We start from the raw sequence: 22014 nt of genomic DNA, 5'->3' as shown, positions 1-22014 counted from the left end.
TCATTGCTGAATGTGATGCTGACTCGCCTATAACAAAAATCATGGCCTCAAACTAACACCGGCCAAATTGCCCCACACCCCCGGCCAAATAACCCTGCTAGTGGGGCAATTTGGCCGCTTTGCAGACCTTTGTAATGCGCCACAATTTCAATATAAGTAGTCACTCAATCATTTCAAGTTTACTGTCCAAGAAAGTAAAATGTATGCCACACCTTTCAGCGTTGCAAAAATGCAGAAATGTGCTGTCGATTTTTAGTTACATCGTTTTCTAAAAAAAGCGGCCAAATTACCCCACTCTCCCCTACCTATTTTTCTTTTGATTCGTTATGAAAACTTCACTTAGATCATTAGGTATTTGTCTTGCACCCGATGCTTTTTTTTGTCGTGAATGACGTGTGAATGAGCTAGTGTGTGTGAGGGAGAGGTGCCATGAAATAAGCTGAATAGCTTTTGCACCGATCCCAGACTGTAGTGTATAATGTCTAAATATGCGAAGATATTCAATAAAATCGAGCAAACAAAACAGCAAACAAAGTTCAGGTTAACCCTCGCCCTGGCAGGGGGAGGGGCCAATGCGACCCCGCCCCCCTAAGGTTTTTCAAAGATAGCGTAAAAACGGCTTTGGCACAGCCTATGGGGCAACCTTTCTACACATGCCCTGAAATTTCAGGTCCGGGTGACCTTGGGTCAGGTTACCACTTACCAGGTCAGAAAAACCGGCACAAGGTCATGGTCAAATTTCAATTTTATTTATGCACCTGTCCAAATCACATTTTTGGACTGATTTCCTTCCATTTTCAGGATGTGCTAAGTTCACCGAGTTGTATAACATATAGTTCGTTTTTTATGTCACTGACCTTAGGCCAGTTAGAGGTCATTACGTCGTAATGTTAAGCCTATGGGAAAATATTCAAATGACTCCAATTCGGGAAATACGCTTCGTTCTATCGCTTTTGTGCTTTGACACCACAGTACTTAACATGATGTCACTTGTCTTTTCTTTGTTTGGTGTAGTTATCCAAGGGTCAGGTCAAATGAGGTCAACTGAGGTCAAATGACGTTTGTGCCAATAACTTGTCACATAATAAAGAAAGAGATTTCAAAATGGTATCATTTTGTTCCTCTTGAACAGCCGAGTCGAATAATATGTAACATTCAGCATTTCGACCATTCTTAACCCGCGCCCCGTTGAAGTCTGGCAGGTTCGACGTCCTGTTGGGGGGGGGGGGGGCAAAGGCCCCCGTCGTAGGTATCTCCAGAACCAATATCCGGATCGGAAAAATTCAAACGGAAATCGAAAGAGCTCATAAAGATACACAAGATAGGATATCGATGACCTTGATATTTGACCTGTGACGCCACAGGGAGGTCAAGCAAGGTCAAATCAGTCCAATTTGCAATGACGAGAAGTCGGCCATAAAAGTGAAATCTTAGTTTTCAAAATGAGTCTGGATATGATGTATATGATAGATCTGGCATGTGGATAGTCACCTGAGTGGATGATGACCTGTGACGTCACAACAGGGGTCAGCCTCGACCAATCAGAAAACACTTTGGTGAATCGTAAGGAAAGGCATGTTAAATTGTAAATATTCGAGTCTTTATGAAGGCATATCATATATATTATATCGACACCTTTTTTTAAACCCCACATCTGCTCTCCCGTGAATTTCCGGGAGGCACGAAATATCTCCTTTTAAAAGTGTCCAATCGTCCGATCCTGATCAAATATGTGTGTTCGTAGGCCTGTTCTGGTATTGCTTTATCTGCCAAGACAGACAAACTTGAGAAAAATCGAGTGATTGTACCTTTTTTGAAGGTCTCTAACCAACTTGTCTGAAATTCACCGGAGAACAAATGTGGGGTTTAAAAAAGAGGTGTCGATATATGCATCCACGGAAACCTCCTTGACCATTTTCTTGTATCTATGACGTCACAGAAAGGCCAAATAAGGTCAAATTGTACCGGTTTACAACGAAAAACATTTTTTTTTTTACGTGAAAGGACGCAAGTCACGTAAAGGATCATATTCAGTCACCAAGAGGTTGATATCATAAATATTAGTCCCGACTGATTTCAAGCACGAATACCGAAAATATTGTGACGTCATAAGAACAGTCGCTACTTTTTCAGTCATTTAAATGGCAATATCTCAGGTAGTTTTAGAGATATTTTGTTTATTCTTGGCATGTGTAAGGCCAGTAAAGGGTTCTCTAACATATATACCGGTTTTTTGAAAATTTCCCCAAATTTCAAAAATATCTCAAGAAATCTAAATTTTGAGTTAGAAAATCCCTAGATCTAGATATTTTTATATTTTGGAAATTTCGAGATAGCCATTCCGTTTGCCATACATTTTTATACCAATGCTCCAATTTTTGAGTCGCTAAGTTGAAACCCTGATTTTCTGCGATTTTTCTCCGTGAACAACTTTTTCGACGAAAAATCGCCGAACATAACCTCAGGTTGACCTCTATAGTTCGTGACCTGAGATGACCTGGGACCTAATTTTGTCAGGAGTTGTGTAAAATTGATGTCCGGAGAGGTACTGAAAGTTTCAAGTCGAAGTTCGCAGCCGTTTCTGAGTTATCTCCAAAAAAACACAGGGGCCCACCACTTTGGGCCCACCCCCCAACGGTTTGCGGGTTAAGACTTAAATTCTACTAAAGTTGTGCTTAACTTTTTAAGCACACTTAAGCAAGCAAAAAGTAGGGGAGGTTGGGGTAATTTGGCCGGTGCACCGCGGTGGTGTAAATTGGCCGCCCCCACCTGTACAATATCTGATAAAAGTGAATGAAATAACTCTAGTCTCTATTCATTTGTCATGCAGAACTAATCCGAGGACAAATGTCAAAACTTCCCCCTCATAGTTTTCTTCAAAATAAATAAAACGTGAATTTCATTAGAAAATGACAACTTTAACTTCGCTTAAAAAGTTGCATAACATGTAGTATTTGGGCTGTACACGAATTCCGACATTATAGCGCCATTCTTGAGGGGTGTTCAGCGGTTCCAAGAGCAATTTCATTTAGTTCCGTACAGCCATGACGACTTTATGACACATATTTTCAGAATAGCAATGTGGGGTTATTTGGCCGGGACTAGCGGGGCAGCTTGGCCGGTGCGCTCAGGGTCGCTTGGCTGGGACAGCCGAGTTGTCATGGTCAATTATGCCATAAATGACATAATTCATGACCAACTTTGACAACCTTGACGCCTCATTTCCTATTGGGCAGCTGTAAAGGCACGTGATGTCATCAAAGATAACCAAACGTTTTTTTGCTAATAAATCCTAACAGGAAAAAGATACAGCCGCGCAAATGGTTTCATTGTGCTCAGCTCGTCAAGGCGCATCGAATGATATACATGATGACCTTGAAATCACGTGACCTTGAGGTCAAGCGACTTGAGGTAGCGTAGCGTGACCTGAAGTCAACCTTTGACCTTGACCTCTCGAGGTCAACACACATATGTTTCGATGCGGACTGACGAGAGAACTATGATGCTACTTTTAGTTTTGACCTAGCTTGTTTACTTCAAAAGTTATTCGTAAAAACTGTGATCGCATCTAGAGCCACTATTTTGACTATTTTCGACCCCTGTGACCGCTGAGTCAGCCGCCGAATTAATGCGTCAAATGCGTCGTAGAACACACGTCATTGCTGAATGTGAAGCTGACTCGCCCATAACAAAAAATCCCGGCCTCAAACTAACACCGGCCAAATTGCCCCACACCTCCGGCCAAATAACCCTGCTAGTGGGGCAAGTTGGCCGCCTTGCAGACCTTTGTAATACGTCACAATTTCATTATAAGTAGTTACTCTATCATTTCAAGTTCATTGTCCAGTAAGGTAAAATGAATACGACAACTGCCAGCGTTGAGAAAATGCAGAAATGTGTCGTCAATTTTAAGTTACATCGTTTTCACCTCCCCTATGCCATTCGACGCGCCTTGACGTGTTGAGTTCACTGGTGCTTTTGTTTTTGCTCTATCTTAATTAGATCAAAAGGTATAAGCGAAAAACTTTTGACCAGTTTTAGTGAACTTTTTTATTTATACCCCCAAACCCCCCTAAATGTTGACCTAGAGCAACCGAATTTGCACAGGGGCGAGAATTCCGGGGGGGGGGCACCTACCCACCAAATTTGGTGTTTCTAGGTGCCATAGGAGCCAATCGCGAGGGGGTCGCATCGACCACCTCGACATTTTTCATCAGCCAGGTCGCGTAATGAAAAATGTCCTGCTAGGGCAAGGGTTAAAAAGGTCAATTTTCAAAGTTGATATTTTGCATAAAAGGGGCTACCTATTCGATGCAGCTCATCACAGGGAATCCAATGGTGGTCTTAGTTTTATTCTACGTGGTCTATAACGGCGAATATTGGCCTTGAATTTTTGGCGTCATCAATTTTGAGCAGCTGTTTTTCTTCGCCATAGCTTTGCCCAAAATAGAGCTACCGAGCTAAAATTTGGTATGTCGATAGCAGACTAATAGGTCTAGAGCATATAATCCGGTTTTTCGAAGTTTTGATTTTGGTATTTTAGGGTATTATTTCCAAAGATCATTTTTGAAATTTGGGGGTCAAACTAAAAAGAAAAGATCCGAGACAGCAGTTTTGTAGCAGTTCATTTTACATCTTTTTGATTCTGTACATTTTTCTCTATCTTCAAAACTGTAGGCATGATAAACCTTCCCGCATAACTTTTTGGGGTCGAAAATGGGTTAACATGACGTCACTCTGACGTCATTTGTGGCCAACCTATCATAGGCTCAAAAACAATTTTTGGACACAAGGTGTACAAATGATGCACGAGAAGGTACTGAAAGTTTCGCGACGATCAGCACAGTAGTTTAGAGATATTGCGAAAACACTGGAGGGGGGATGGAATAGTCCCCCCCCCCACTAGGGCGCGGTTTATGTTTAAGATCATTCCTCTTTCATTTTAAAAAAAGAAGCGTAATTAATTGCGATTTGCCTATCAGACCCAGTTAATATTGTTCGGATGACAAAAATAAAACTAGAACAATAACACATTCAAAAATATATTTATAGCTATAGTTCGTTTCTTAAGTTCGACCCTCACTGTAAACATTTTTATGGAAAGAGCACGATAATTGCTAGCTGAATTACTGAGAAAACTGGCTAGCGCACTTTGTATTTGAGATATGAACTAATGCTTTCAAAATAAGTTTCTAACACCGATGATTACGGAGCGAGCGAAGCAAGCGGAGTCATAGGCCGCCCCAGACTGGACCTCGCATGCGGGTTGCGAGTTTGTGGGTTTTGAGTTTGCGGGCATAATACTCATTCATAGAGTTATCAGACCGTTCCCTTATGGTAACTTCATGAATGCAGTGAAGACGGTACACCTTCAGAAAATTACCTATCGTCGCAACACCACCGCAACGAGCCGAAATTCGACTCCAACGAAAAACACGCAAACCTCGCAGCGAGCAAAATCGAAAGTTGACCCTACTTTTGAAATGCGATGCAAGTTGGCTCGCATGCTAAAAACATGCAGACTCGCTTGTTACATGGTGGTGAGGGTCACTCAACATAGAGGGTATTCTTTAATTTTAAAGAAACCCGAAAAACCAAAAACTAGCAACCCGCATGCGAGGTCCAGTGTGGGACGGCTTTTTACGGAGCGAGCGGAGTCTTACGTAGATTAACGGAAATTTTTTAGTATGAGCGGCCGGTGGGCCGGCCGTGCGGACGCTTTTGCGAGGCATCTCAGCAACCACTTGGCCGATTTACATGCGGTAATTTTTGTAGGGTAGCTCTGCCGTATGAAGGCAAAACCCATTATGTTCGGGTGACCTCTGACCTGAGGTAATGGCCTCTGACCCGACATAATGGTTTTTGCCTTTGCACGGCAGAGCTTCATTCCTTCTACCAAGTATTGGACAATTCCCGAGGCGTGAGGGTGACCCCTTATGCACGTGCCACGTGCAAAACGAAGAGGTGTCAGTTCTGTAATAGTTGCAATATCTCAGTAACTACAGGGCCGATTGCGCTGAAAGTTGGCATGTAGGTAGGCACCCACTAGGCAATGCATATCCATGTGCCTGAGTTGGGCTGCTGCTGCACGTGCGCACGTACAGGGGTCGATTCCAGATCTCGAGAACGGCTGAACCGATTGCGCTGAAATTTGGTACATGGTTAGGGACCGGTAAGTAGGGTGCAGTGCAAAAATCAGTTGGGACACATTTTGCACGGGCACACGTGCAGGGTGCTGCTTCCCGATCTCGAGAACGGCTAGGCCGATTGTGCTCAAATTTGGCACATTGCTAGAGACCGGTTAGTAGGGTGCAGTGCACAAGTTAGTTGGAGGTACCCCCTCGAAATTTCGCACGTGCAAGGCCCACCCTCTCGCTCGCTCCGTTGGTCGCCCCAAAAAGCGCTTTACTGGTATACTTTTACGTTAAACGCCGTGCGATTTATTAATTAGTTCAGTTATACTTTCTGACAAGTACTCGATCCTTGTGGGGTTGCAAATACTGAGCTGCGAGTCTGGGAAAAAGGAGCCAGGTAGAAATAATTTTGATACAATTGATAGTCTGCGAAATAATTGTGCGCCAGCGAGTTTCCTCAGTAATTCAGCTACTAATTCTCGTGCTGTGTTTAAAGAGACGTTTACAGTGAAGGTCGAACTTAGAAAAAAAAGAATCATAATGGCCTATATCCCAGCGATAAATCATCAAACTTCGAAAATGGACGTGAGTCAGTTTTATACGATGTCCAGTTTGCGTACACATTTTCAGCAAAATAGGCGTGGTGTCGTATTTCGATGCTGATTTGACGTGGAAAGCCCTCCCCTCGCAAAGACCGTCCTGGCGCCAGCCGTATAGTCTGCACGTACCAGCGCGCCGGTATAGGTGTCCGTGGCTCACCTGTAGTGCAATCACGGCCCACGTGTAGCCCGTGTAGCCGTAAAAGAATCCGTGCTCGGCGATCGCAGCGCCGTCGTTCAGGGCCGCCGCCACCGCGCCGAATGGTACAGAGAACAGCGCTGCAGCCAGCGGGCAGTCATCGTCAGTCCGGGAACAGAGACAGTCACTCCGAGAGCCGAGGACAGCCAGTCCGGGGGCAGAGACAACCGGTCCGGAGACAGGGACAGGAACACCCAGCCCGGGGACAGGGACAGGAACAGGGACACCCAGCCCGGACACAGGGACAGGAACAGGGACAGCCAACCCGGGGACAGGGACAGGGACACCCAGCCCGGGGACAGGGACAGGAACAGAGACAGCCAACCCGAAAACAGGGACAGGAACACCCAGCCCGGGGACAGGGACAGGAACAGGGACACCCAGCCCGGGCACAGGGACAGGAACACCCAGCCCGGGGACAGGGACAGGAACAGGGACACCCAGCCCGGGCACAGGGACAGGAACACCCAGCCTGGGGACAGGGACAGGAACAGGGACAGGGACACCCAGCCCGGGGACAAGGACAAGGACAAGGACAGGGACAGGGATAGGGACAGCCAGCCCGGGGTTGGGGACAGACCATTGCTCGTGCACAGATGACCTTGAATGAAGGAATTCGTAAAGTATGAAATAAACGGACAAAGCAACGTTGTTCACGAACTGTCCATGAACAATTAAACAAACAGCTAATCTTGCTTTTCTAGGCGAAAATGGTGTGACATGACGGCACTAGAACGTTACAAAAAACACGGTGACTATAAATAATCGAATCGGTTTTGGCCACCATCAAGGCCGTATAGGAGGCCGCCATTGTGCTGGTTGAGCTTGGCTTGTTCGGATGTGGTGTGCGCACGGGGGACAGCCGCGCTGGGCTGGCGATTCGGATTTGCCGTTTGCTGCCTCGGCTACCCTTGGTATGTGTGTGAGTGGTTTTTGGCCGCCATCGTGTTGCTGCTGTTGACGCCAATACACGGCCAAGAGTGAACGCCTCTGCCTGCTGCGGCTGGTGGCAGCCCGGAGCAGGCCCGGAGTTCATTTGAGCGAACATGTTTTTCGCATCTCAAATCACGTGCATGTGCATTGAAGGCACTTTAAACGACCGGCAGCAGGTAGATATAGGTATACATGTGGCTGACGGTGGCCAGGTGTCAGCTGCGCAGGTGCCGGGTGCACTGGGCGCGCGGGCGGCTCACTCACAGAGCTGCATGTTGCGCACAGAGAGCGACTGGCTGGCGGCGCCGTGCTTCAGCACCCGCTCGAAGAAGACGCCCGCGTAGCCGCTGGACATGCAGAGCGCCAGCACGGCCAGAAGGCCCACCAGATGGTTGGTGTGCCGGTGGCGGCCATCCGCGGCGGCCGTCCTGTCCACCTGCCCACGTCAGCGGGGGGGGGGGGGGGGGGCACTCAGCAGCTGACCACAGCGGGGCCGCGGCGGCTGTCCTGTCCACCTGCCCACGTCAGTGGGGGGGGGGGGGGGGGCACTCAACAGTTGACCACAGCCGGGCCGCGGCGGCTGTCCTGTCCACCTGCCCACGTCAGCGGGGGGGGGGGGGGGCAGAGTGATGCAAAGGGGGTTCACGAGTGGCCATAAATACCAAAAAGTCAAGTTTACCAAACCGAGTAAATCGCGATATGGCCAACCAAAGAAATGTTTGGGGCATCTGAAACCACATAGCTTTTATGTTTTTGTCAAAACCGGCCTCTTGTGTGATTGTCAGAAGTCGTGACATTTTCTATGCCGTAAAATGACTGGCAGATACTCGCAAGTTCAAACGCCGCTAGCGTGCGTTCATTAAATACAAACTGCAAACATTATGCATGGCAATGATCCCTTAACCCTCGCCGGCCGAGGGGGGGGGGCGGGTGCCGCCCCCCCCCCCATAGGGTTTTTTTCGCGATAGCTCCGAACACGCTGGCGATAGAGAGCTGAAACTTGGCATACCTGACCTTTGATCCAAGCCGGATTTTTTGACACCAACCGCATTTTTGGGTCAGGTCAGGTCACTGACCTATGACGTCATAAGTGAACCTCTGCACGGTCTTCAGATGTCGCAACTTCGCAACGCCCTCACTGCCAGAGGAGATGTCACAGGGAAATGAAACTTGCAGGATCTAGTATCCATTATGAGTCCCACAACTTGTATATCTCGGATTTTTCCTAAAGGTCATATGAGGTCAGGTCATTTTCGTGACCTCACCATTATAAGTCAATGTGGAAAAATGAAAACTGCTATTCTGGCGCCGGGAACGATCTCCAACTATCTCAAGCACACAGAATCGTGATTTGATGCACTCCTTGCAAGGTTAGATGCGTCACTTTTGCAATGTTGACCTTGCGTGACGTCATTTATGACGTCATCAAGGTCATATTAGTTTTTCGTCAATAACTCTTGATCAAATTGAGCTAGCGAGTCGGGAAAGCCACCAATGGACTCAGGAAGACCTGCCGAATCGAATGATATGCGACATGACCTCTTTCGACCAACTTCGTGACCTGGGGGTGCTGACCTGACCTTGACCTGAGGTCAACACCCCAAGTTGACCTGACCCGGACAAAAAGTATATCATTCGACGCGCCTGAGCGAGACAAACACGATGCTGCCAAAATCGGCGCTCTGCGGCCGTTTTTTGCGAAGTTATTCACCAAAAACTGAACCGTATCTTGGGGCACTTGACCTGACCTCAGAGGTCACCGGTTGACCTAGGACCTTAAAATCGGGTACCAATCTCTGCGTCTCGTAACGGCGCACACGCTCGTTTTTTCCGCGACGCGCTAGCTCCACCAGGGGCGAAACGGCGAGGGGGGGGGTCGTACCCGCCCCCCCCCCCCCTCGGCCGGCGCGTATGTAGAAAACCAATAGGTCCGGCGAGGGTTAAGCCTGCTGAGTGCTGCTTCTAATGGCGGGTCACAAAAAGCCGTACCTCTTTTGGTTTTGCCGTGATCTAACCATCTGTCATCATGTTGCAATCGCAGTTTTTTGCTTAAAATTATTTGCTTTCGTTTTGCCTACAGCAGTTTACACAGTGTGTGCCCGTCAGTCCATTATGTCTTAGCCTTCCCCAATCATTTTTGAGCCGCACAGTGAAATAATTAACCCGCGCCCCGTTGGGCTCTGCCGGGCAACGCGTCCTGTTGGGGGGGGGGGGGCAATTTGCCCCCCCCCTAAGATCTCGAGAACCACGCAACCTAGCGACAAGCGATAAACGGTGTTAGATAGCCCCATCAGGGAACTACCTTGTGACCCAATTTTATTGACCTAGGTCAAACCGATGACGTCACAGGTCAGGCCAAAGGTCGAATTTTCACCGTTTACAGGCATTTCAAGAAATGCGTTGTAAAATCGAGTAAAATGCATTTCATTGAAAATCATCGATGGAAAATGTTCTTCAAACACATATTTTGCTATTTGAGGTCACTGATACCAGGCCAGGTCACAGAGATCAGGTCACTGAGGGTCACAATATGAAAATATCATGTGATGCATGCATTATGGTTCATTTTATATGCCAAATACGATCATGTGGGTCAGACAGCCTTTGGGGTCAGTTTAGATTATGTTCTGGTGAAGGTCAGGTCAAGGTCAGGTAAAAGCCAGGTCAAATTAGGTCAAATTTCAAAGTTGGTATTTTTGCATAAAATGGGTATCGATTCGATGCAGCTCGTCAAGGGGAGTTCAATGGTGGTCTTTGTTTTGCCCTACGTGGTCTAGAATCGCAAAAAAAATTGAGTTCAAAATTTGACGTCATCATTTTTGAACAGTTTTTTCGCTATAACTTGGCCAAAAAAACAAGATATCGATCTGAAATTTGGTATGTATATAGAAGAGTGCAGGGGCTATCAATTATATTCCGTTTTTTAATTCGGATTTTTTTGGATTTTTTGAGTTTTTTTTTCTAAAAAACAATTGATTTTTTTTTGTTTTTCTAAAAAATCAATTTTTTGACTTTTTGGGGGTCAAAAACCCAAAATTTTGAGAATTCGAGACAGCAGTGTTGTAGCGCCGCTTTTTGTCTACATGACCATATAAAGAACTTTGAAATCGCTTGGTAACTTTAGATTTGGTGAGCGTTTCTAGATTGCAGTACTTATTTTATGGAGCTAAGTACAGGGTGTCTCAAAAGTTCGTTTACACATTTCTCATTCTAATAAAGCATATAAGAACCGGCCAAAAATCTAAGATTTTTGTATCTGTGTGTACACTAGACAAATGTGCATGCATTGACAACTGATTCGGAAGGTTGGAAACCAAACCCTTTGCTGCATCTCCAAAAAAATATTTGCCCATACCGATTTTTGTCGCTCCGTCAGCTGCCGGAGGCTGAAAAAAGGTTACCAGCTTTCAAGCTCTTGTAGGGGAATCCCCTGCAGTTTCAGCGTCGAATTTAGGTTTGACGAGCTCTCCGGCAACATCCGCTTCTCCCTGAAAGCCGACAGCTTGCATCGACACCATCCGTGAGTATTTTGTAGGTCTTCTTTGGCGCTAACTCCTTCATGAATGACTGGCGCCGACCTCCCAAGCATCATTTTCCTTTTCAAAACAACCCCATTCCTGAACAAATGGGAAGTGCCAGGGGCAATTTTTTTCGCAGCATATCGTAGCAGAGAGAGAGAGAGAGAGAGAGAGACCATTTATTCAATAACAAACAGATGAATATAACAAATAAAGTATGCAATTGGCGCAAAAGTGCTACGCACTTAAATCATGGCGCCGCTTGCAGAATGCGTCGGCCCTCTGTTTCTTAGACACATTTGCAAATTTTGCAAATCCCAAACGCTCTTCATTCCCCATGCCGAGACCTTCGCTGGGTTGCGGAGTGTTTTCCTCAGGAGAGGTTCTGCTTTGTAAACGGCCAAAACCTGTCCATCGTGCGGTTTTGTTGGGATTTTGTATCTAAAAGAAAGCCATTTGCTCCATATCTGCCTCTTGAAACTTCGTAAGATAAAACTTTACATTAAATGACACTTTTGGAGGGTCAGTTGCCTTGTCATTGACGATTTTCGTGTTATTTTCCCCAAAAATTTAGCGTTATAGATATTATAAACAATTTCAAAATGATTCTTTGTCTTTATCTTATGATGACCTGCAATTTTTGAAACTGGATAATTCTGTCTGTGAGCTTCTGCTCAGTTTTCAATAGTTATGACCGCATTTTCAGCTGCTTTCCGGAGAGCGAGTCTGCTGCCGTACGAAGGTCGTTCAAAACGCTGTTAGTTTCGCATGTTTTCGTCCTTCACAAATTTTAGCCACCGTTTTTATGTTGTACTCATCCTCGCCGACACTTTGCCATGTGTCATTTCCGACTTAACCATTCCCATTACTCCTGAATCAGAGAGTTTCTCAGCCGACCCGATTTTGCAACCTCCATTTTCATGCCTGACCCGTGGTCAGAGGTGAACCCTTTTTGTGAGCTCATGAAGGGTTGAATGCACTTAAAAACAATGCGACTGCTGGGGGAAGGCTGTTACCAATGCTCATGCAAAATTTCGACTGTTAATTTCTCGTTGATTCAGAATCATTGACAAAAAAGCATGGCCGGTACCTGTCAACGAACTTTTGAGACACCCTGTACAACATTGTAAAGTTTCCTTTAAGGTCTATATGTTGTCAGGTAGCAGATTATTATATTTAGGTAGCGTCACACGTGAACGTGGGTAGTCCATTGTTCCTGCTTCGTTGCAAATCAACTGACATGCCAAAAATGACAGCGTAAGAGAGAAAAACGCAGATGTCCAACAGCTTGCGGGAAGACCATGCGCGCAGACCCGTGCTCCTTCTTATTTTACATTTTATGTCGCGTTTAGAAGCGGATACTTTTTGACACTCAAAGTGAAACACCCGTTTTTATAATTGTTAGGCAAAGGTCATTGAATATGAAATTATTGTTTGTCTTAAATGGCTTTCGGTTGCTATACATAAAAGTTGTCTAACTGGTTGCTGTTATCCGGTTCGATTCTATTCTCCAGGACCAGACTGACAATATGAACTCAATCACTAGCCACTAGTCCGCCGAACAGAACACCGCCGGGGGGAGCGCGCGGCGGCCAGCGGTGCAGCGGCCCGGAGCCGGCCCCCGGAGCTCACCTGGACCAGTCCGACCCGGGCCCGGAGCCGGCCCGGAGCTCACCTGGACCAGTCCGACGCGGAGCCGGAGCCGGCCCGGAGCTCACCTGGACCAGTCCGACGCCGACCACCAGCACCAGCAGCGCCACCCACTGCACGGCGCCCACGCGACGCTTCAGCATCACCGACGACATCAGCGCCGTCACCAGGATCTTCAGCTGGTACAGCACCTGCCCGGCGGCGCCTGCAGTCAGCGCACTGAGGCAACCAAGTGGTCTGTCTCACCTGGAAGGCGGTCTGTCTAACCTGGAAGGTGGGCGGTCTGTCTCATGGAAGGTGGTCTCTCTAACCAGGAAGGTGGGCGGCCTGTCTCACCTGGAAAGTGGCCTCTCTAACCTGGAAGGTGGTCTCTCTAACCTGGAAGGTGGGCGCGTCCAGGTTGGTGAGCGCCACGAACACCAGGTTGTTCTGGATCGTGTAGAGGAAGCTGGGCACGGCGAGCTGCGCCGTGTCGCGCGGCTGGCCCCAGACGTCGCGCCGGAGCAGGGCCGCCGTGCGCGCCACCGACCGGCCTGACACCACAGAGAGCACTCGTCAGCCGGCCGACAGGCCGCCCTGCAGGCCAGCTGTCAGACACGTAGGGGCTCCGCCACAGGGGGGTACGCGGGGGTCCGGACCCCCCCCCCCAATAATTTACCGGGGGGGGGGGGTACAGTACCCCCCAATATTCCTATACCTGCAAGCTTGTTTTCGCGTAAAAATGACTAATTCATTCACAACATGTGTTGAATAATTTAGAATGTGTTGACAGTCGCAAAGCTAAGGAATTTAAGATCAAGAAATGTAGGGAATCCTTAAAATATTGTGACACACGATTCACAAGGTGCTCAACATTCGCCGACCTATATGTACGGAAGTGTCACTATTCTACCATTTTATTATTTATACTTTGAAGAATGCGATGAAGATTGCTAGGATTTAGCTAAGCATGATAGAGTTCGGCTATAGGTAATTTTATGAGAGGGGTCCAGCTTGCAGGACACCTCTTAGACACAATACCCGCCCCAAAAGAGCTTCAAATCGATCTGAGAATCCTCTTCTTTCCATGTGAGGTCACCCGAAAGTGTTGGGGGGGGGGGGGGAGGGTTAACCGGTTTTTCGAGCACCATACTAGTCGAAGCAGCCTCGCACCATTCTGAGGTAATCTGCAATAATTTGCACAGGGCTCTGAATGCAGGTTGGTAGAGATAGCACATCTACAAGTCACAACTCTAACAGGATCCCCATAACCTGACCTTTGATTCAAGTGCAGCATTTTGATATCCATTTTCAGGTCAAGCTAGGTCACACTCTGATCACAGAGACTGGATGTCAGTCTCTAAGGACCCCATACTGCTATATCAGGGCAGGACTTGCAAAACCCTACGACCCCTAAAGCCCTGCGCTTTCCTTTAACTACGGCCTTGGAGGACCCGACACTGGCCTAAGAGCCTACATAGATATCTGAGCGCCTATGAAGGCCCCTGAATTCCCAAGCACATGCCAGTCACTGAGAGCCTAATGCGCTGTCTGATAGCTAACACCGCCCTTGGAGCGCGCAACAGCGGCCTCCATTCCTCAAGAACGTTGATTTTAGAGGCCGCCATGTCGGTGTCAATGGGCTCCGCTTCTCGATTTTCGATTCCGTGTGCAGGTTGAGCCTTAGTTTTTCGGTTTAGAGCAAAACTATCCCGATAAAATTGTTAAGTTTTCTTTGAACTCTAGAAAAAAACGACAACTTTTCATCGATTTCGGGAGCTGCAGAGTGCGGGGGAGGGGGTGAATTCGCCCAAAATGCCCACCCTGGATCCGCCAGCCGGAGGTTTTGTGTTTTGGGCCGGACCCCTCCAATCCCAAAACCGTGGCGGAGCCCCTGCAGACACGGGCATCTACAATGGGGCCGTGACCCGGCGCGCCGTGCTGTTTACTATAGTTAGTCGATAATGCACAATCAACACCTATGGAGCTACACGTCGGTTTAAAAGCTCGATTCAGACGGGAAGAAAATGCAACAAAGCGCCAACCAGCCTGCACGTCGGGGTTGCGCCGGCACTCGGCAGCACTTTGATCCTAACCGTGAAACCATGGAAAAGTAAACCTACGAAGTTTGATAGTTGATCATTGGCACTACGATGCTCTTGAATGACATCCGTCATCGGTACAACATTCCACGAAAAAGCACAATTTTTCATCGTCATAACTGTTCATCATCATATTCGTAGTCACCATCCTCAAGTACCCAGTAAACATGCCGACGTCGGCCCGACGTCGGCCGACGTCGGGGTGACGTCGGCAACTCGGCATCGGCATGCCGACGTCGGCCCGACGTCGGTCCAACCTCGGCACGACGTCGGCTGGATGTCGGATATGCCCGCATGTACCGACGTCCAGCCGAGGTCCAGCCGACGTCGGACCGAGATCAATTGCTGAGGTCCAGCCGACGTCGGGCCGGCGTCGGGGCGACGTTGGACCGACATCGGCCGCTGTTTTTACCGTTAAAATAATATAAAATACATGTTTCATGTTTCATAAAGAGCTTCTGTATTTAAAATATCCTCAGGAAACTCAAATCTTCCTCCACGCCGCAACACTCTGATCCGGACTGGACGGGAAACTTTATCCCATTTGGGATTGCCCGTAAGCCGAGCTCGCCGCCCGTAGCCGGGTGCGGTGAGTGCTTGGAGGCTGCTCGGCCTATCCTTTGGTCAGGCTCAGCCCCGGCAACTCACCAGGGCCGGGCCCAGTTCATATAGAAAGGCCAGTCGGCAAGTGTCACTTTGCCAAAGTGCCACTTATCAAAGGGACACTTTGGGAAACGTTGGTGCAGGCGTGCAAGAGTGGCTATATGAATCCATTGTGGGGTCGCCCTTTCCAATAAGTGTCACGTAACAGCAATGGGACCAGGGAATCTATGTGAACTGGACCCAGGGTGCTCGCCAAGAAGACCAATGTCTCCATTCTATCATCCTTCCGGCTCTGAAATGGTCTTGTCAGACCGAAAGGGCATAACCCAGCAAAACAAACTGAATTCGCTATCTGGCTGCGTGGCGTAGTGGTTAGCGCACTAACCTACTGGTGTGTTGTCGTGTGTTTCTGGCGCACGAGCGCACCCGTGCCGCCGCCCCGGCTCGTGCCCGAGTCCTGAGTGCGCCCGTGCCGCCGCCGCCCGCCCCGGTCCGTAGCTGAGTGCGCCTGTGCCGCCGCCAGCTGATTGGGCCCGCCGGTCGACAAGACTGGCGCGGATAGGCAGAGACGACGCACGCCATTACGTTTTGTTTACTTCGTGATTAACGTAACGACTCAGGAAAGAGTTCTCGGAATAAATCTCGTTTAACTCATTAGATACAACTCTTTCATTCGAACCGACCGAAACACAACATGGCGCGGTCGGTAGGACACGAACCTACTATCCCAGCCTGGAGAGGATCCGAGCCGCCGCCGACCGCGACCCCGAGTACGAGTCCCTGCGAGAGACAATTCTGCACGGATTCCCAGAGCACCGGCACGAGGTGCCCCCCGCCGTTCGACCGTACTGGGGTGTGCGGGGCATGCTGGCGCTGGACGGTGGCCTGATCGTGTACGGCCCCCGGCTGGTGATCCCTGCCCGCCTCCGACGAGACATCCTCGACCGCCTGCACCAGTCGCACCAGGGCATCGAGAGAACAAAGCGCCGCGCCCGCCTCTGCGTGTACTGGCCGGGTATCGACCGTGACGTCACCAACGTGGTGTCATCCTGCCCGCGCTGCCGGCAGCTGGTGCCGAGCCACGCCAACGAGCCGCTGTGGCGGGAAGACGACCAGCCGAGCCGTGTGTTCGAGTCGGTCTCGGCGGACTATTTTCATGTCGCCGGCCGGACGTATCTGGTGTATGCAGACCGACTGTCCGGCTGGCCGTACGTGACCATCTGCCCTCGGACTGCATCGGCAGAGCATCTGACCCGCGAGCTGCGCGCGCTGTTCGCCCAGACTGGAGTACCAACAGTTCTGCGCACGGACGGCGGACCGCAGTTCACGTCTGGAACTCTGCGCCGCTTCCTGGGCCGCTGGGAGGTGCGACACGAAATATCGTCCCCACACTACCCGAGGTCTAACGGCCACGCCGAGGCGGCCGTAAAAACAGTGAAAAAGCTCATCATCACGGCGTCCACTGGCGGCCGGCTGGATGACGAGCAGCTGAGCCGGGGACTGCTGGAGCTAAGGAACACGCCGCGCGCGGACGGACGTTCTCCGGCGCAGGTGCTGTTCGGACACCCGATCCGGTCGTGTGTGCCGACCCACCACCGTGCGTTCGCGCCCGAGTGGCAGCGCGCTGCTGCTGAGTGTGAGCTGAAGGCCGCTGTGAACCGGGAGGCGGCGACGAGCCGCCATGACGGGACGGCCCGTCCCCTGTCCCAGATGCGCATCGGCAGCCGTGTGGACATCCAAAACAGTGACACCGGCCGCTGGGACCGCCCCGGTGTAGTGGTCGGTGTCGGGCAGCGCCGCACCTACCTGGTGAAGACGGGAAGCGGAAGAGTCCTCTGGCGGAATCGGCGATTCCTCCGTCCCTACCGGCCACTGCTTGAGACTGGAGGGCCACCCGCCGCTGAGCCGCCCCGCGCGGCCGCAGATGGCGCAACGCCCGGCGAGTCCGTCCCCGCCACCGTCGGAGCAGCCGCACCGCGGCCGCCCCCGCTGCGCCGGAGCAGCCGTGCGCGCCAGCCCCCCGATCGCTTGTCCGTGCGCTGGGGTGGTGTGACCTATTCTCCGTAGTGAAGACGACCGCAGTCGTCTTGGGGGGAGATGGTGTGTTGTCGTGTGTTTCTGGCGCACGAGCGCACCCGTGCCGCCGCCCCGGCTCGTGCCCGAGTCCTGAGTGCGCCCGTGCCGCCGCCGCCCGCCCCGGTCCGTAGCTGAGTGCGCCTGTGCCGCCGCCAGCTGATTGGGCCCGCCGGTCGACAAGACTGGCGCGGATAGGCAGAGACGACGCACGCCATTACGTTTTGTTTACTTCGTGATTAACGTAACGACTCAGGAAAGAGTTCTCGGAATAAATCTCGTTTAACTCATTAGATACAACTCTTTCATTCGAACCGACCGAAACACAACACCTACCTCGCGTTCTAATGTCATGGGGTTCGAATCCCATCGCCGGCTGATGCTTTTGGCGTCTTGTCCCAGTAAACATGCCGACGTCGGCGACTGGGGGGCTCGAATCCCGCCGCCGGTTGATATTTTTGGCGCGTTGTCCCAATAAACATGCCGACGTGGGTCCCTTCGGTCCAACGACAAACGATCTCGTCAACCTCGGCAAACGACCTCGGCCCGACGTCGGCTCGACGTCGGCTGGACTTCGGCTGGACGTCGGAACATGCGGGCATATCCGACGTCCAGCCGATCGCGATGTCGGGCCGAGGTTGAACCGACGTTGGGCCGATGTCGGGCCGAGCCTCGGCCCGACGTCGGGCCGACGTCAGCATGTTTACTGGGTAGGTAGTCACGTAGTCATCAAGGGTGGCCCAGCCAAGCTCACCCAGCGCTGGTGTTACACGGCCGCGTTGTCTAGGTCCAAGCATACTGCGAGCACCGGCATTGATCTTATTCTACCCACCGAGCTTCGAAGTTCTAAAAGATGTGCTGTAACTGATGACCTCACATGACCCCTCCCGGTGCCCCTGTCAGTAAATGGCACCTGGGCCCAATCTTACCAATGCCGTGAATAGGATTTGACAGCACTGGCCGGAGTTAACGGCACTGATATCAATGATATCCTTTTTATTTACATCCCGCTAATCTTGTCCAATGATTTTGATAGCGTGAATGATTATGAATGTTGCCTGAACGAATGAATAAGTGAATGTGGAATAGTTCTGAATGTTACCAAATGCCGTGAATGCGCATTCACGGCATTTGCTAAGATTGGGCCCAGGGTCATTACATATAAGATAATCTGTCATCATCCTGAGAGAATTGGGTGGTTCCGACTCGTTTACTCGAAGCAGGCCGCATTTCAATATTTTTCCACAGGCTTGTAATGTAAAGATCACGACTCTGACCCGACCTCAGGCCGAATTTTGCATTTTTCCCCTTGCATGACGTCATATAAGAAGTCACAAAGGTTGTTTGAAGCAATCGTGAGGCCAAATCTGAGGACATCTTAGCGAAAGTCTTGTTATGGAATGCGATTTTCCGCGGCGCTGTGACCCTGTTTTGTGATGAGGAATGAGCCGGTTTGTGAAAAATATCAAAACGGTAAAAAGCATCAGAAATTTGCAATTGATGACATCCAATGACTGCTGACTAGTTTCAAACTCGGTGTTTGACAATAGGGTACCAGATCATATAACTCGCTGAAATGGGATTATTTCTTTGCATCTGTGATCCAAAGTCAGGTCAAGATTATCGCAAGTTGCGATAATTTTGTGCGTATTTACGCACAAGATTTCAATCTTGTGCGTATTTAGTATTTACGCACAAGGTTGAACCAGTGACCTCCGAAGGTGCATTAAACACCCTTCCTCATAGGTATTCGGCTAACAGGTGTCTCCAAAACGGGAGCTTATGGCGCAGTGCAATGTGCACAGTTGCAACTTACGAGTTTTAACGCGCGCACCGACGGGGAGGGGGCGGATATCCGCCCCTTGAGATTTTTCGCGAATAGCGGGAAAACCGCGGCGCGTAGCGCCGCGAAATTTGGTACGACTATTTTCGCATCAATTTTACACCTGGTGTGCAAGTTTCAACCTCCTAACTTTTAAGGTCAGGTCACCAGGTCACTTTGAATGACCCAACCTCAAGTTACTTTTTTTTGCAACTTTGTCACCGTGCCAGAGCTACAGTAGATGTCGGAGGCCTTTGAAAGTCGCAGGATGTTATAAGGTCATTAGTAGCTACAATTTGTATATCTCGGAATTTTGATATCGATGACCTAAGGTCGGGTCAATTTCTCGACCTCCCCATTATAAGTCAATGGGGGAAAAATAATGTAGTAAACTCCTTACGTCCACATTGCCGTTGTATTGCCAGCTGCCTCCGTCGCGCGCCGGCCCAGACTGGCCGGGGGTCGTACGTGACCCACCTTTTATTCAACAGGCTACGAAACGTCTAGAACACGCCCAAAACGAGTGCGAACTTGCACAGCAGCGACGAGGTGACGGAAGGCGCCAGCTTGGCGGCCTACGTGCCTTAAATGACATATCTTAAATTTACAATTGCGCTGCGCGTGCCGCCGGCCGTTTCCTCCCGGCCCCGCCCCGCACAATGCCATATAACTCATCCCGAGCCTGGACGGGGCGGCGGCGGCGCCGCAGTGGCACGACTGCGGCCACAAGATTCTAATACACTCCCCCCTGATCTACAAATCATCGTACTGGGTCAGAACGGCAGGGCGTCTCTCCCGCATGCCGCGGCGTAGAACTTCAGCGTACGTCACAGGGGGCACATTTTCCCCGTGGCTTTCGTGCGCACACTCTCGCAAGATAATTGGGCCAGAGTCGTCATTGTCATTGATCGGCGGCTCAGTCTGGTCACTCTCCGGACTGGGAACGAAAGCCAGTCTCAGATCTCTCACGTGACGGGGGACATTGTCTACTTCGACACACTGCGCCGACACTTGTCGGGTGACTGTTCCTATGGAACTTGGCACATCACACCGGCGACTAGGGTCTCTGATCCATACCTTATCGCCTACACTGAACATAGCACACTCACTCTCTTCGCACTTTTCCTCACTCTCCACGTCCGGCACTCTCAGTTTGTAGTTGAACAGTACGTTGGCAGGACTAGAGTTCAGGTCATCACTGCGCGGCATCACATTATAGCGGTAGACTGCTTCCGCCACTGAGCAGCCTTTGCGCGCTACGATTGTTTTGACCGACCTATGGTTTCTCTCAGAGACACCATTGCCGAACGGCGCATGGGCAGCTCGGTACCGGACGCTGACACCCCACCGGCTGACGAACTCGTGGAATGCGGCACTGCGGAATGAGGTGAAGTTGTCCGTCAGCAGCTCCCTCGGAGCGCCGCGCTCCAGGAATACCGACTCCAGAGCCGTGATGATGCTGCCGGTGTCCTGTCGCTTTATCCGCCGCCAGATCGCGTACCGAGACGGACCGCAGTCAATCAGAGTCAGGTACAGCTGATCGTTTACGTGACAGACGTCCATGCTGACCCTGTCCCAGCATTTAGTCACGCTCAGCGAACCATGTGACCACCGCTGGGGCGCTGGATCGATGGACTGGCACCTTTCGCACTGGCTAACGACACTGCGCACCTGGTGCCTGCTCACAGCCGGGTCGTGCTCCCTACACAGGCGCAGCGTTCTCCCGATGCCTGGGTGTCCGCTTGTTTCATGGATCCTGACCACATCCGGCGCCGAGAAGGAAGCGCCGCAGACCTCAGGATCGCTTTGTTGGTTCAGCCACTTCTTCGGCACTCTCGTCAGTGCGTCAGCCCTGTTGTCCACTGACGGAACGCACTTCACGGTCAGCTGGAGGCCGTACTCATCTCTCAGACTCTTCACGGTCTCCAGGCGCCTTCTAATCAGCATTTCACTCGCCGCCTTCGTCTTTATCCGAGCTCTGCCGGAGAGCGCATCTGTTAGCCAGTGATAGACCGTTTTCGAGTCCGTCACGATAGTCACTTTCTTCAGGTTCCATGCCAGGGATAGATTGATGCCACGCACAACAGAGTCCAGTTCTGCAAGGTTCACGTGTGTCTCGGGATTTTTCCGAAGCCAGCAGGCGTCCTCAACGATGCTGCCTTCCATCTCCAGCACGGCTCCTATGGCGAGGGAGCTGGCATCCACCCACACGACTCCCTCATCGCCGGTGACATCCCAGCGACCTCGTGCGGGATCGGCCGTTTTCACGCGCTGCAGCGTTTCCATGACCATTTTCTGGAGTTCTGGGTCGGTGATCTCGTCATCCCAGCCGTCTGTCGCTGCAGTGGCGCGTCTTTTCAGGTAGGATGCGGAGACACGCAGCCAGCCACACACCGGGACCT

The 22014-nt window shown here is 50.4% G+C and overlaps 1 protein-coding gene across 2 annotated transcripts in view; it reads right to left on the bottom strand.

Moving 5' to 3' along the window:
* Window positions 1–22014, bottom strand: part of LOC122369512 (UDP-N-acetylglucosamine transporter-like) — a 33341-nt gene that overhangs the window by 3651 nt on the left and 7676 nt on the right. The window contains exons 3-6 of one of the 2 annotated variants that reach the window (XM_043344306.1): window positions 13412–13566; window positions 13102–13224; window positions 8130–8301; window positions 6894–7012 (exon numbers count right to left, since the gene is read on the bottom strand). In XM_043344306.1, the coding sequence (XP_043200241.1) occupies window positions 6894–7012; window positions 8130–8301; window positions 13102–13224; window positions 13412–13566 (569 nt within the window). The remainder of the gene's footprint in view (window positions 1–6893; window positions 7013–8129; window positions 8302–13101; window positions 13225–13411; window positions 13567–22014) is intronic. The other variant, XM_043344307.1, reaches the window with a different exon arrangement.

The sequence above is a fragment of the Amphibalanus amphitrite genome, unplaced genomic scaffold, assembly GCF_019059575.1.
Source record: "Amphibalanus amphitrite isolate SeventyFive unplaced genomic scaffold, NRLGWU_Aamphi_draft 001044F_arrow, whole genome shotgun sequence".
Taxonomy (NCBI): domain Eukaryota; kingdom Metazoa; phylum Arthropoda; class Thecostraca; order Balanomorpha; family Balanidae; genus Amphibalanus; species Amphibalanus amphitrite.
This window is presented reverse-complemented; position numbering and strand designations above follow the sequence as displayed.